General features: G+C 39.4%; 2 protein-coding genes across 4 annotated transcripts; both read right to left on the reverse strand.

The window, feature by feature from the left end:
* Window positions 1-807: 807 nt before the first annotated feature.
* LOC103154911 (FYVE, RhoGEF and PH domain-containing protein 6-like) lies at window positions 808-8,882 on the reverse strand. Its single transcript, XM_007576376.1, has 17 exons — window positions 8,876-8,882; window positions 8,027-8,222; window positions 6,780-6,936; window positions 6,569-6,656; window positions 6,027-6,077; window positions 5,463-5,521; window positions 5,310-5,381; window positions 5,128-5,196; window positions 4,216-4,299; window positions 4,034-4,113; window positions 3,852-3,954; window positions 3,565-3,711; window positions 2,958-3,060; window positions 2,712-2,806; window positions 1,705-1,833; window positions 1,480-1,619; window positions 808-1,377 (listed from the first exon to the last, which is right to left on the reverse strand). Exons 1-17 carry the CDS (start codon window positions 8,880-8,882, stop codon window positions 1,341-1,343), a joined length of 1,617 nt encoding a protein of 538 aa, XP_007576438.1. The 3' UTR covers window positions 808-1,340.
* Window positions 8,883-9,177: 295 nt separating this feature from the next.
* LOC103154894 (nuclear receptor subfamily 2 group C member 1-B-like) lies at window positions 9,178-12,830 on the reverse strand. 3 transcript variants are annotated; one of them, XM_007576348.2, is made up of 6 exons: window positions 12,273-12,830; window positions 10,824-10,958; window positions 10,471-10,704; window positions 10,237-10,315; window positions 9,956-10,135; window positions 9,178-9,863 (listed from the first exon to the last, which is right to left on the reverse strand). In XM_007576348.2, exons 2-6 carry the CDS (start codon window positions 10,893-10,895, stop codon window positions 9,664-9,666), a joined length of 765 nt encoding a protein of 254 aa, XP_007576410.1. In that variant the 5' UTR covers window positions 10,896-10,958; window positions 12,273-12,830; the 3' UTR covers window positions 9,178-9,663. The 3 variants fall into 3 exon arrangements, with proteins under 3 accessions (XP_007576410.1, XP_007576411.1, XP_007576412.1); XM_007576349.2 differs by lacking the exon at window positions 12,273-12,830 and adding an exon at window positions 12,127-12,260; XM_007576350.2 differs by lacking the exon at window positions 12,273-12,830 and adding an exon at window positions 12,045-12,260.
* Window positions 12,831-12,909: the final 79 nt, after the last annotated feature.

Genomic DNA, 12,909 nt, shown 5'->3' on the forward strand with positions numbered 1-12,909 from the left:
GTATCGCTGTTAACTCTTTTTAAGCCATCTAATTCACTTCACCTCACTGAAATTTGTTTATTCACTAGAAAAAGGACATCAACATTTTTCTTCTTCAGCTGTTCTCAAAGGAGCCGCAAATCAGCAAGTGTGGGGTCTTAATAGTCCCTTCAGAAATTAAACTAAGTCACTATTAATGCTTTACCATTATAATTTAATTTCCATTTTTTAATTATGAAAAACCCAATGACATTTGTGAGTCGGAAAAAGTCAAAAAGCCTATTAAATGTGGAGTAAAAATAGAGGAGCATTTCATAAAAACAGTCAAATAATGGTAGTAGTGTGATGTTCTGTGTCTGCTTCAGGACTTGGATGATTTTCTGTAATTAAAGGAACCATAAATTTGTGTCCTGCACCAAGAAACTCTAAAGGAAAATGTATATCTGTCTGCCCTGAAAATGTAGTGAAGGGTGTTTTTGTGGTAGAGCTTAGTTTACAGATACTTTTAGCCATTATTTCAAAATCCCCTCTGAAAAATTTCCAAAAGACTGGTTTTATAGCTCAAGATGTTGTGGACTGACCTAAAACAGGCTCATGTTCAAAAATCCTCCAACATAACTGAATTTAGCCATTTCTGCAAACAAGAGTGAGTCATAACAATGTACAAAACTACTACCAGATACCGGAAATAAAATGTAAATTACACAAAATTAGGAAAGCTAGTACATATTTTCATAAATATTCAACATGGTACTTTTTCTCTTTTTAATAAATACCAGATGTTTACCCTTGCACAGTGCAGTAAAGTGAAAAGCAGTGATACAAATATTCACAGACGTTTGATTTTATTTGCTTTACAGTCATTTCCTATTTCTCAGTTTACATGCAAAATTTCATATGTACATAGTTTTAAGTGACTTAAGTGCAAAATATGTAAAATAATGTTACTTTTTTACAGTCGGTGTTGAAAATGTGTAGCCTCTTGCACAGTGACAGTGTGATGTCAGGGAACAACAAACAGCCTTTGCACAATTTTTTGGACCCTTTGAAGCTATAACAAAACATAGGTCTAATATTTTTCAGAAATTTGCAGCCATCATTAACAAGTCAAAGTGGTCCGAGACAAGAGCCTGGCATTATTGAATACTCTTAGTACTCAATGAAATACCATAAATCCTATAGGCAAAGAATTTTGCTCATATATAAAAATAACATTTACAGAAATGTAAAAACAATCGAACAAGATAAAAATGGGGGTGGGGGGGTCATTTCAACTAAAATGGTGCTTCCAGAAGACTTTCTTCTTCTTTGTAAAAGCTACGGAGCACTGAGGTAAAATACAAACCCCTCCACTCAGAGATTTACAACACGACTGCCTCTTTGAACGTGTCGATCCATCTATTCATAAAAACAAAAAAGAGAAAATACTGTTGAAATCACAGCTGTCTCAGTGTGATTTCAAACCAAGCTGCATTCATCTTTTCTGCTGCACATACATACCTTTGGGCTGTTTGCACATCGTCTGCCCTGAAAATGTAGTGAAGGGTGTTTTTGTGGTAGAGCTTAAACTGCTGCTTCTGAGAGGAATCCACTTTTAACACGAAGCCCAACAGGGGCAGACTCTCTAAGGCTGCCACATCCTGGAGGTAGAACCAAAACAAAGGTAGATATCAGGCTGGTTCACGAGTCTCTCTGCATCGGATGAACACGGTGAGACGTGCATACCTCACTAGCGGCGTACGTGTACAGGACTTTGTCTTTAATGACAAACCACAGCCTCTTCCCCTGCTTCTTATTGTGCTTGGACCTCTGCAGATACCCACTCATGGAGGAATTATCCGTGTTTGCGGACACCTAAGACAAAGAAAAGTGTGTTTTTAGGTCTAAATTTAAAAAAGCTCTCATGTTGTGACTGTATAAAAAGCTATATTAGTATCAGTCCTCAAAGGACATGTGAGAAAGTGAATATTTGCAATTGTGTTGTGCGTTTTCTGCAGAGTGCCCTTTAAAAGTATACATACATGTGATTTATCTCCAACTTCCAATGCATTTTGTTGAAATTTATACAAGGCAATTCAAAGCTTAGGGTTTTATTTTGGTGTATCAGAGTACAAAAGGCCTGATACAAAATGGATGGCGCATTTTACAGATTTTTATTTGTAAAATAATTTGTGTAGTTTTGCTTCTACTTTGTATTGATCTATCACAAAAGAGTGCAACTTGTGGCTCTAATGTGGTTTGTTAGGCCTTCCACCCAAGCTCTGAATAACCTTGGATAATACTTATATTTCAAGACATAATTTTTTAAGGTATAAATAAAAAAAGACAGGCTAGTTTTAGTAGTTTTTAGTTAATATATGCATCAAATACAGATTGTTCTTTTTGGATAATTCTTGACAGAAATGGATGGAACTGTTAAGTTCCTCTCAACATTTTCTCTCCTTTGTTGTAAAAGTTTTTTTCTTCTTTGTTCTACAACCTAAAAAGAAAAATTTCACCAAAAAGCAAACAGCTTTTTATATATTTGCATTTATAAAGCTAAAAAGTTAACTTTTCCTTCTTTAGCTTTATAAAATTGATAATAAGTTCGGCCCCTCAGACTATTTAGGCTGCCGAGTTCAGGTATGTCACACGATTTTCATTGCAAGACATAATGAGCATGAAGCATGAATACGTTTGCAAAGCACTGTATGAATAAAGGGTCATTCAAATCAGGACAAAGCATCAGTTACCTCTTTCAGGGCTGCAGGTATCCTCTTATGTTTTCTGTTAAATGCAACCGTTGCCTTGCTTCCAGGCGGCAATGTTGCTGCTGAGGAAATTTCATCTGTTGAACAGAAAGTGCTTTAACTGTGAGAACATGTTTATGAACCTCTGGTGTCTGTTTTAGGGATATACGATACCCTGAGAGTGTAGAAGAATATGCAAGAATGGCAACGTGTTGGTATCAAACAGTGACTAAACATGTTCAGGCTTACTTTTATGCTCAAGAACGTCAAAGCACTGGTCACACACTCGTGCTGACTGCTTCTTTAGATATGCAAGACAGTGTTTATTGGAGGAACAAGCCTGACAAACCACCTGAGGGGATGAAACCGCAAAAACATTTCAGTCGCATGTTATAAACGCTAATACATAAACCTATTTAGTTGTTTTGTTTAAGCACTGTCAGTTTGGAAGTTTTGGTATGTTAACAGCAATAGTTCCTTTACATATAATAGAAAGATGTCATATCACTCTGTTCGTTAATTATTTGACTGGTTGCACTGGGTTTTATTTTGGAGCGTTAGATGATGGTTAAGAATGCAACACTATTTAGATGTTCATTTGTAAACATCTTTAATGTGTCACTTCCTACCATTTCACACCTCACTTTGTATTAAGTCAAGAATGTATACAAATACTTCTGCAAGGCACGGCACCTTTTCTACTGGATGTATAAAACAGCTGCATAGTTCTTTTGAAAGAGGTAATCTATAGTTTTTATTTGTCAATAAAAAACAATTTCAGAAATCACACTTGTCCTTAAAGAGTAGAAATAAAAAAAGAAAAAGAAAAAAATCCTGCATGTATTTGTCCGCGAACCTTTCCACATGCGCGGCAGTGGTGTCTCCTCCACGTCAGGGTAAAGTCACAAGTGCAGATCATGCACATGGTGGTTCGTGTGTCCGGGATCCAAATGGGGGCTGTGGATCCCAAAGGTGGACCATCAACGCATTCGCCCAAATATTCCTGGATGAAAGCAAAAATGATGCATTGAAGTTCCCACTCACTGCTGAATCATACACGCTAAAGTCTGAGTGTTTAAATCACAGTGACTCAGGCTTTTAGATCACAAAACAGGAAAAGCGTACGCTGAAAAATATTCTTACCTCCTCTGGCTTGTTAGAAGACATAAAGCTAATTTTCTTCTTTGTGTATTCACTGATGGCCGAGGAAATAGTCTTGAGCCATTCATCTCGCTCTGCGGCCGAACTTTAAAAAGAGAAAAGGTAAAACCCTCCACATAAACCCGACAGCGTGATGAATATTACCGTGCCTTTTTCAAACTTACCTTGCGGAGAGAATAAAGGAGCGCTCCACACTTTCTATGTTCAGCTCATTCTGATAGGCCTCTTGACTGGGTTTGCTAACCTGCAATTATCAGCATTGTGAACGGCGTTGGCAGCACGAAGCTCATCGAGATGACATGAATGTGATTACATGAAGGACGTAAGAAAAAGGCGAAGCTCTCACCTTCATCCCAGCCAGAGACAGCATGTTTTTAAGCTTGAACTGGCCATGCTGAACAGGGGTGGTGTACAGCAACACGTCGCTAAGCTAAAAGACAGAAAAAAAAAAAAAAGATTCAGAAGTTTTATGATGTAATACAGATGTAGCATAACGGATGTAGCGGTTTCTCGTTCTCTTGTGTCACCACCGGGATTTGCAGCAGAGTTACTTTGGTTTCTCTACAGACTCAGAATAAGAAGAGCGATTCTGTTTTTTTCCTCCCAGCTGACAGATTTATCACGTGGAATCCTATTTTAGGACAATTTGAAGTTTACATAGATAAATTATTGTGGTGCTCCATTTCATAATGTGATCCTGGGTGAATGACTTTTGAAACCTCATGCTTAAACACCGACAATCTTCCTGTTTGGATATGATTTCGGTTTGACGAATCAAAGACTTTGGAGGACTTTTATCTGATTTTATGTAGAAAAATAGGTCTGCTGCTTGAGGTTGTTATAACATTCCAATATTGAAAGATTACATCATTTATAAAAGAGTTAAATAAATAATAGTGAATTACTTACTTATCACATGGTAATCTAAAGTAAAATAGCACTAATCAACAAGACAGGGAGGAGAGGAATTAAAGGGAAGATTAATTTTAGGCTGAATGTCTGCGTGGTACTTTAAAAAAAAATAGGGTCATTCTTTGTTGTGAGCTTTGATCTGAAGACAGCTTAATTCTGACACATAAGCTCCTTATATTAGACCACAGTGTTACTTAAATCACAAAATGTTCTGCTGCATTTGGGGGAGAAAAAAAAAGCCTTTCTTTCTGGACTGTTGAGATAAGTAGCATATTTGTGCTTGTGTTACTTTTTTTTTTTTAATCCAAAAAACAAGACATATGAAAGAGGTAGCAGTGAACTCTACCAGGAAGAACATCCGGGGCTGCATGACCTTCCTGGACAGCTTCATCAGGACGCCCTCTTTGATGAAGATCTGGAGCATAAACACCAGTGAAGAGATGTTTATTTAATTTAGCTGCTGTGGTCCAACCGTTTTCAGTCATAAAAAGTTATCTGAAGACTAAAACAGATTCCTCAGTGCCTCACCCGTCCCGGCTGGACAATCTCATGGCTGCCGTTCAGACGACACTGGACCTGAACCAGCTTCTGGAAGTTATCCTGGAATGAAAGCAGAAGTTTACAGGCATTTCATATTTATGTTATCAAAATTCCCCATATACGTCTTGATGCAGCTCTCACCCCATGTTTCATGATGTCGTTGGCATGATTGGCCACCTCTTTCACAAGAGCAAGGGCAGCTGGTTGGATTGAGAAAACATGTTTTTATTCGTGTTTTCAGATGAAACACGTCGATTGCTCTATATGATCTATTCAAAGCAGTTCCCTTCACAATTTGTCAAATAGGTCATTTTTTTAAAATACAAAGCAGGACGGACAGGGTTGATAGGAAGATGGTTAAAGCTGACCAAGAGGCGATGCTCAGAGAAAACCTTTTAGAGCCTTTTACCTTTCCTAAACTAAACAAAAAGCCACAAGGAAATGGTTTTGATCAAGTTATATTGATCTAGAAGAGTCCAAACCTAAATCCAATTATGAGTTTGTCTCAGACTTAAAAATATATATCCACTGACATTTTCCTTCCACTTCATGATTATGGACCAGCACATAGAATCCCATTAAGAAACATTGCAGTTTGTAGCTGTAATGTCACATAATGGGGAGAAAAAAAAATCTGTACAATATGAACACTTTTACAAAGAAGTTAATTTTACATTACGCAATAAAACTCGGCTGTGAGTTTACCTTCTGTGTCTTTGTAGTCTTCCGAGTCTACTGACAGATTTTTTAGGTAGTCTGCAAAAGAGGAAAAAAGATTTTAGATTCAGGATCAACAGCGAAGGTGCATGAAGGGAAAACTTGAATTTGCCACTTCGGGTTTCAACTAATCGCCTTTTGGAGACGTCAATTCCAGGAACGTTGTGGAAATACAATCCTGGGCTAAAGGGTCTGCAGGTGCTTATGTAACGTAATTACACAACAGTGATGCCTGGAGCATTTTTCAAATTTTTGGACTTGATCCATTTGACGCACAAAACACTTCGAAAGCTTCTGTTATGTCACTAAATCTGATTTGGGCAGATCCTTGATAATAGGTGGACTGTTGAAGCGGGGTAACTTTTACGTTTTGTACACTAGAGGGCAGAATGGGGTAGAAGATGAGACCTTGAAGGCTGGTTAGACATGGACAGTTTGGTATTCCACAACAGTGATAAGATTTTAAGCAAAATGAATGGACAAAGACCTTGTTACTCAGTAGTTGATGAAGATATTTGTGTTGGACGTACCTGTGAGCAGCAGCTGGTACTGAGGGATTCTCTGAACTGGCTTCAGCAGGTAATGCTTCACAGCCAGGTTGGCACAGCGAGGGCTCGCCTTAATAAAACGAAAAAAAGAGACAGTTTTCAGGGGCAAAATTACGTCCTTCTATTCTGACAAACAATGTAATGCCGCCAACATGGATACACCTCCCCAAACTGGTTTGGCCAGCGGGATTACCTCAAATTCTTTTACCACAGCGCCAAATGCAGAGTTCTTCTTAGTCTGCTCTACCAGTAGGGTCACATTCTTGTCGAACTCGCGGATGTAAGTGGAGTACATCTTTAGATAGGGCCCTTTCTTCAGGAAGATATCAGCCACCTGAGTGCTCTCATCCCTGCACACGAGACAAACCGAATCAACTTGAGTTAATGAGGTGGTTCTTGAAGTTCTGATGGTTACCATTGTCTGCATATTTCTTTACAATCTCAAAAATTAAAACTAAAAATAATGCTTGAAGATTTTGTTTTCCTGATTAACCCCTGATTTAGTATTTATCCGTTTATCTACAGTGTCTGAGAACTGCGTCACAAATCTGTTGGACGGGGCTGACAGATCTCTGTCACCTGTAAGCCGGTATACCAGCCCAGGACTATTGGACCAACTCCCACAATTCCTTTGCAGTTCTTGGTTTTGCTTCAGAGGCATCATGGTTTCTAGTTCCTTGACGTTTAGTCATTCCACAATGCCAATCTTATTGGTAGGGAAACTATACGTTGCTTGCTTTTTGGTATTTTTGAGATTGTTTTGCTCAAATGCCCAATCCAAACACACAAACTCTTCAGAGTAAAAAAACAACAACATGACGTGTTCAAGTATTTTGATGTGTTTGAACTGATCCCTGATAAGCAACATAAAAGCTTCATTGTTGAAGAAACACGTGCCTATGATGATACCTGAACCACCATTCTTCACAGAGAAATATCCCTTTAAATCAATGTTTGGGGGTCACCTGATGAGGCCCTTATGTCCCAAAAAATAAAACAGTTTCGCTCTCATCAGCTGCACAGTTTCTCTCTCGTCCAGTCAGTGTGTTAGTTTAGAAATCATAACCTCTTAATTTTTTTCAACCACAATGGGTCTTCATGCTAACAACTTGGCTTAATTTTATACGAGTCAATTATTTTCTCCACTTGCGTGTTTAATGCCTTCATCCTCAGACAATGGCCACCAGACTTGGATTTACTTATTCATCATGCAGGGATATAATTGCAATCAATAACACCTGACTGATCTGGTTAAGACAGTTATTGTCCAATTTCACTGACCATGTGTTGGGCAGTAGGAAAACCTATGTAGCAGCAACAAAACTGCTGCTGTAAAGCCTGACTTTTAGTCGAATTCACGGCCTTGCGTGGGTTTGATATTAAAGGGACTCGCACACATTTGTGCATATAAAAATTCATAAATATAAAATAACTTTATACCAGTTGGCAACTCTCTGCTCCAGCTCTTTAAGCAGATCCTGGTTGAGTTCATAGAGCTGAGGGAGATAGTACAGGATCTGATTGAGATGACGTTCCTCAATCACGGGCTTCCCGTTCTGACGAGATGCCTTGTGCACGGCCTCACGGAAGTCCTGTTGGTCAGAGACACGGATAACATCACATTCAGGAAGTCTCACTCACACACACACACACACACACACACACACAAGACAGGATTATGCTGAATAAGGCGGTTGTAGTTCTGGTTTGAGTTACTTCAGAGGTTCAGGCATCGGACGTCCTGTAAATCAACATCCCTTGCCTTAAAACTGTGACTCAGCCATACTAAAGGTTTTGATTTAAAAGAAGACCAAAGAGGAAGTCACTGGCTACATCTCAAGCTGATTACACATCAAGAAGTCTTAGATTTCCAAAAACTATGACTCAAGGCTGAAACAAGAGCGCAGGCGAAGCCAGAGGTACCACTGAGCAAATCTTTCAGACGATGTGGCGTCTTAAGTGGTTTATAGGCCAGGTGGCAAATAAAACTGCTTTTTAGTCGAAGTGCCAGGAAAAACAACAACTCCTGTGGTGAACATTTTCTGCTCCAACAGCTGATGCAGAAAAAGTTGGGTCACATGGAAATGTTGTGGCAGCAAATTAGGGAAAGGGGATAAAAAAAAAGGGACGACTCTGCAGAGAGAACAGACAACAGAGTAAATAACTCTGTTAAAACTGCATGCAGCCCATAACAGGGCCAACAAATGGCTGCGTTGTTCTTTTTGGTGGATTTTGATTTTTTTTTTGTTGCTTGTTCTCCAAACTGAATATGTGACTGTTCTGCATTACTGGACATTCTTCCTCCACAAATATCAGGGATTTAACCACTTCCTGTTCATGTGCGCATGATTCAGCCCAACTATGGTCTCATTTCATGACCTTTTGTTTCCTGCATATATCAACTATGAGGCTGAATGTACGTTTTAGAAAATAAGGATGTAAAAAATACAATANGATAGCAAAGACGGGTTTTACGCTAGATTTATACATAATAATGCATTATTAATCTTTAGCAGACAATTATCTATTTAAAAACAGATAATGGTATTTGGTTCTACATACAAAACCTGCAGAAATACTAGCTTTATTTAGTGCACCGCTCTATTTTCTTTATTGTTTTATTTTCAAAAATTTCTGTAAATTTTTCCACATTATTTGAACACCACAACACAGTGGCCACTGGTAGACTTCCCAAGCACCTTATCACCAGGCTTAACTAGTTTGCTGGGGGAAACCCTGTATATCAACTTTTTAAAATACCAAAAACATTTTAAAAACTCAGCCGTTGCATTTTAAAATCATATTTGCTTAGAAATGTAAAATAGTCCATGTCTGATATCCAGTTATTAAAGTCAAATTGAGTAATAAGAAGCCACTGCTGCTTAATAGTTGGGTTACATTCTGCTACTATTGTATTTAAATAGCTAAAAATAAACATGAAAAAGGATGTTTTTAAATACGTTTAAAAACATGTTTTAGACATATTTAAACTATTTTACTTCTGTGTGCTATTCTGCTATAAATATGCAAACAGAACATCTATTGTTTGACATCAACACTACATGTATAGTTCAATGTCAACTGGACATATCATTACTGTGGTATCTTGGGGTGAATGTTATGTACCGAGCGGTTTCCTTCTCAGATACAAAAGTGGGCGTGGCAGCCAGAGGACTGCAAAGGTTCTTCCGGATGTAGATCTTTTCCGTGGAGGCCGCACAATTCAGCGATTTCTCTCTGGTGGCGACTTCGACGGGCTTCCGTTCGCACTGCACAGCTGGAAGACGACACAGTTCCCGACGGTAAGGCGCTTGAATCCTTGCCGACACGTTATCAAAGGTGAATAAGTAGTTAAAAAGGTTCTCTTACAATCCTGCTTCATGCCCAAAGCTATACAGCGCTGTAGTCGGCAGTACTGGCAGCGGTTTCGGTGTAGTTTGTTAATGGCACATTCTCCCGATCCCCTGCAGGTATACACCAGGTTCTTTCTAATGCTACGTTTGAAGAAGCCCTTGCAGCCCTCGCAGCTGACGGCTCCATAGTGACGCCCTGAGAGAGAAGGAAATGTTACAGCTTGCTACAAACACACACAACACTGGCTTAACGTTCAGAAAAATACTGTCAGTAGTTGAGTAAAGTGTTATTTCTACCTGACGCCTTGTCCCCACAGACAACACAGTACTCCACCACAGGCTTGACGATAGACTGGTCCGAGCCGTCAGTCACAAACTGACAAGCACAACACGACGGGATGATTTAAGACAATAAACACTGCGGTAGGTTTAGGCTGACTAAACAGACCTATGATTCAGTCATATGCTCTTCCAGAGGCTTGTTTATGGAAACAGAATCGGGGACGAAGTCGACATGCTTTGGACCGTTACCTGAATCTGCTGTCCTGCCAGTTCGGGGGCGGCAAAAAGCAGCTGGTTGACCCCGGAGCCGTCCGAAGAGGCGAGGATCACCTTGTTAGGAGAGCCTTCCTGCTTGGCCAGAATCACCTTCCCGCCAGGGGAATAGTCGGCGTTCGCCAAGATGAACTGTTGCTTCCCGGGGGAGGACGGCTCAAGTGCTGTGACAATTTGGATCTTCTGTCCGGTCTGCTGATCAGTTACGATCTATCAGAGGAAATAACATAGAAAGTGTAAGCAGAGTATCTACGTTTTATTTTTGTTTTTTGCAGCTAGAGCACACATTGATATGAATTGTCCAAAGGGCAGAGAGTCCTCTCATTCACCTGGATTCGATGTCCTAAAGCCATGCTGTTGTCTGTTGACACAAGCTGAATCTTGTGAGTCTGTCCATCCATTCCAATACTGCGCACACCTTCATCCGCCGCTCCTCACATCAGTGCCCCATGAGGCATGCACACCTGTACGGCAGAAATCATCACAGTAAGAGACCAGTCATTTTGAAGTCCTATTATTTATTTTGGTAAATAATGACATTCATACAACATATGCAGATTTGTGTTACTGGGGCCCGGGGGAAACAGGCTTTTCAAGGTACAAATATTTTTATAATAACCTGATTAAGACTTCAATTTCCCATGGCTTTAAAATTGTATTGATATGTTGTAAAACTGGGTTTATTATGAGCTATGAGCCATAATCACTGAAATCAGCAAATAACCTTTGCAATAGATATATACACTTTATTGACATTCTAACTTATTGATGCCCAGCAACAAGAAACAATAGATCCTGACATAAAGCAGCATGATTATCCAAAACAATGAAAGCACTCTCAGCGAAAATAGATTCTGGTTGCGTTACAATCAGACTTTACCTCCACCTTTATATGTTGTTAGCATCTCATTCTCTCCCCTCTACATGGTGCATGCAACACGCTAAAGCATCGATCCGACTTGTATATATGTGATTAAGCGTACACTTGTGTCAGTTCATTCGAAATTGCCTGGGTCGGAAAGTATAAACAACCACTTGGTTTATTATGTTGGATGTCAAGGCGTGTTAGTAATGTGGAGCCTGCGGGAAAGCAACCAAGCTACCGTTAGCCAAAACCCCGCAAAAACCGCTAAAGAGCTGTATCCGGTGATATCAAATGAGTGGTAAAAACACTATATTTACACATGCCACTGACAGCCGGCTACTTAAAATCTATACGGAAGATAAAGGTATTTCTTTTCCTGTCGGTGAAAGGTCAACATTGAAGGGTTAAAGAACACTAGGGTTCAAGGCCCGAGATGCCAACAGAGATAGTTCCGTTTTCGACAACCGGCCAAAATTCGTTTTGGGAGGCTTTGGATCTTCACCCATATCATCTAAATAACAAGACAACTGACAGGTTGACACCGCTAACTGTTTATATGACGATTTCCTGCAATATGGATGCCTTTATTTAGGAATCTATGGAGCAGCGCTAGCACCGAAGGTAGCAGTAGCTCTGTTAGCTGACGCTGCTAAGCTAACTAGCTGTCACCTTTTATTAACATTACCTTCGCTCAGCGTCTCTTAAAGTCCACCTACTGGTGCATGAGGCTAGTAAAAAAGCATGACTTTGTAGGAGCATAGACATACCAGACCTCAGTGTAGCTCCAGACTATGACAAGCTATGTTAGCTGGTTGTTAGCTAGTAGCTAATGGCAACTTCCTTCCTGCTTCTCCAACAGCGCGATACTCTCTCATGAGTCTCGCGTACTTTCGCAGTAACGAATGTCTCTTACCTTTTGAAAATCCGATATGTAATAAAATGTATTGCTTTCAATGCAATAATATTGGAAGTGTTTTCTGCAGTTGTCGAGAGGGTCAGAGTTCGTGACCTTTTTCATCCATAAAGGTTTGATGCGCATGCGCACTAACGTTGCTGCGGTTTATGTATGACAGCGGCTGCGGTATGTTGACTGTCTGTCAGCTCTGCATCGGACTGTCTCCTTTAACTGGCTGTCTATAAATAATGCTGGTGGCTCGGATTTAAGAGTGTGAATTACAATTAAGGTAAAAATGACAACAATTTTGAACTCTATCTAGTTGTGTTTTGCTTAGATTCATTTTTAAATTACTTGCTTGAAAGAGATAAATGTAGATTTGAGTTTAAGTTGATCATTTGTGTACATAGTTTTTAAAAGTCTTAGATACTTTTTAGATTCAGTGCTTAAAGTGTTCTTCTATAGGCTGTCTCTCATATTTTGGATCGTTGAGTCCAATTGTTTTTTGGGTTGTTTTTCCCCAGGATTTTTTAACTGCATGTATATTCCAGTAAGTTACTGGATGAACTGAAAGTTTTGTATGGCTTAATGTAATAAACACTGAAACAGTGTAATGCTATACTCTAGAACTTCCTTGTGTTTGTATCGCTGTTAA

The sequence above is a fragment of the Poecilia formosa genome, unplaced genomic scaffold (assembly GCF_000485575.1).
Source record: "Poecilia formosa unplaced genomic scaffold, Poecilia_formosa-5.1.2 Scaffold405, whole genome shotgun sequence".
Lineage (NCBI taxonomy): Eukaryota > Metazoa > Chordata > Actinopteri > Cyprinodontiformes > Poeciliidae > Poecilia > Poecilia formosa.

What these genes read in the sequence shown, in the direction of transcription:
- LOC103154911 (XM_007576376.1), bottom strand. An exon ending in CTGTGGTAAAAGAATTTGAG is followed by an intron (nt 6,657 to 6,779) that starts GTAATCCCGCTG and finishes CGTTTTATTAAG; the next exon opens with GCGAGCCCTCGCTGTGCCAA. An exon ending in TGTCTCTGGCTGGGATGAAG is followed by an intron (nt 4,114 to 4,215) that starts GTGAGAGCTTCG and finishes TGATAATTGCAG; the next exon opens with GTTAGCAAACCCAGTCAAGA.
- LOC103154894 (XM_007576348.2), bottom strand. Translation starts at nt 10,895, where the DNA reads ATGGATGGACAGACTCACAAGATTCAGCTTGTGTCAACAGACAACAGC. An exon ending in TGGCAGGACAGCAGATTCAG is followed by an intron (nt 10,316 to 10,470) that starts GTAACGGTCCAA and finishes TGTGCTTGTCAG; the next exon opens with TTTGTGACTGACGGCTCGGA. An exon ending in CTGTGGGGACAAGGCGTCAG is followed by an intron (nt 10,136 to 10,236) that starts GTAGAAATAACA and finishes CTTCTCTCTCAG; the next exon opens with GGCGTCACTATGGAGCCGTC.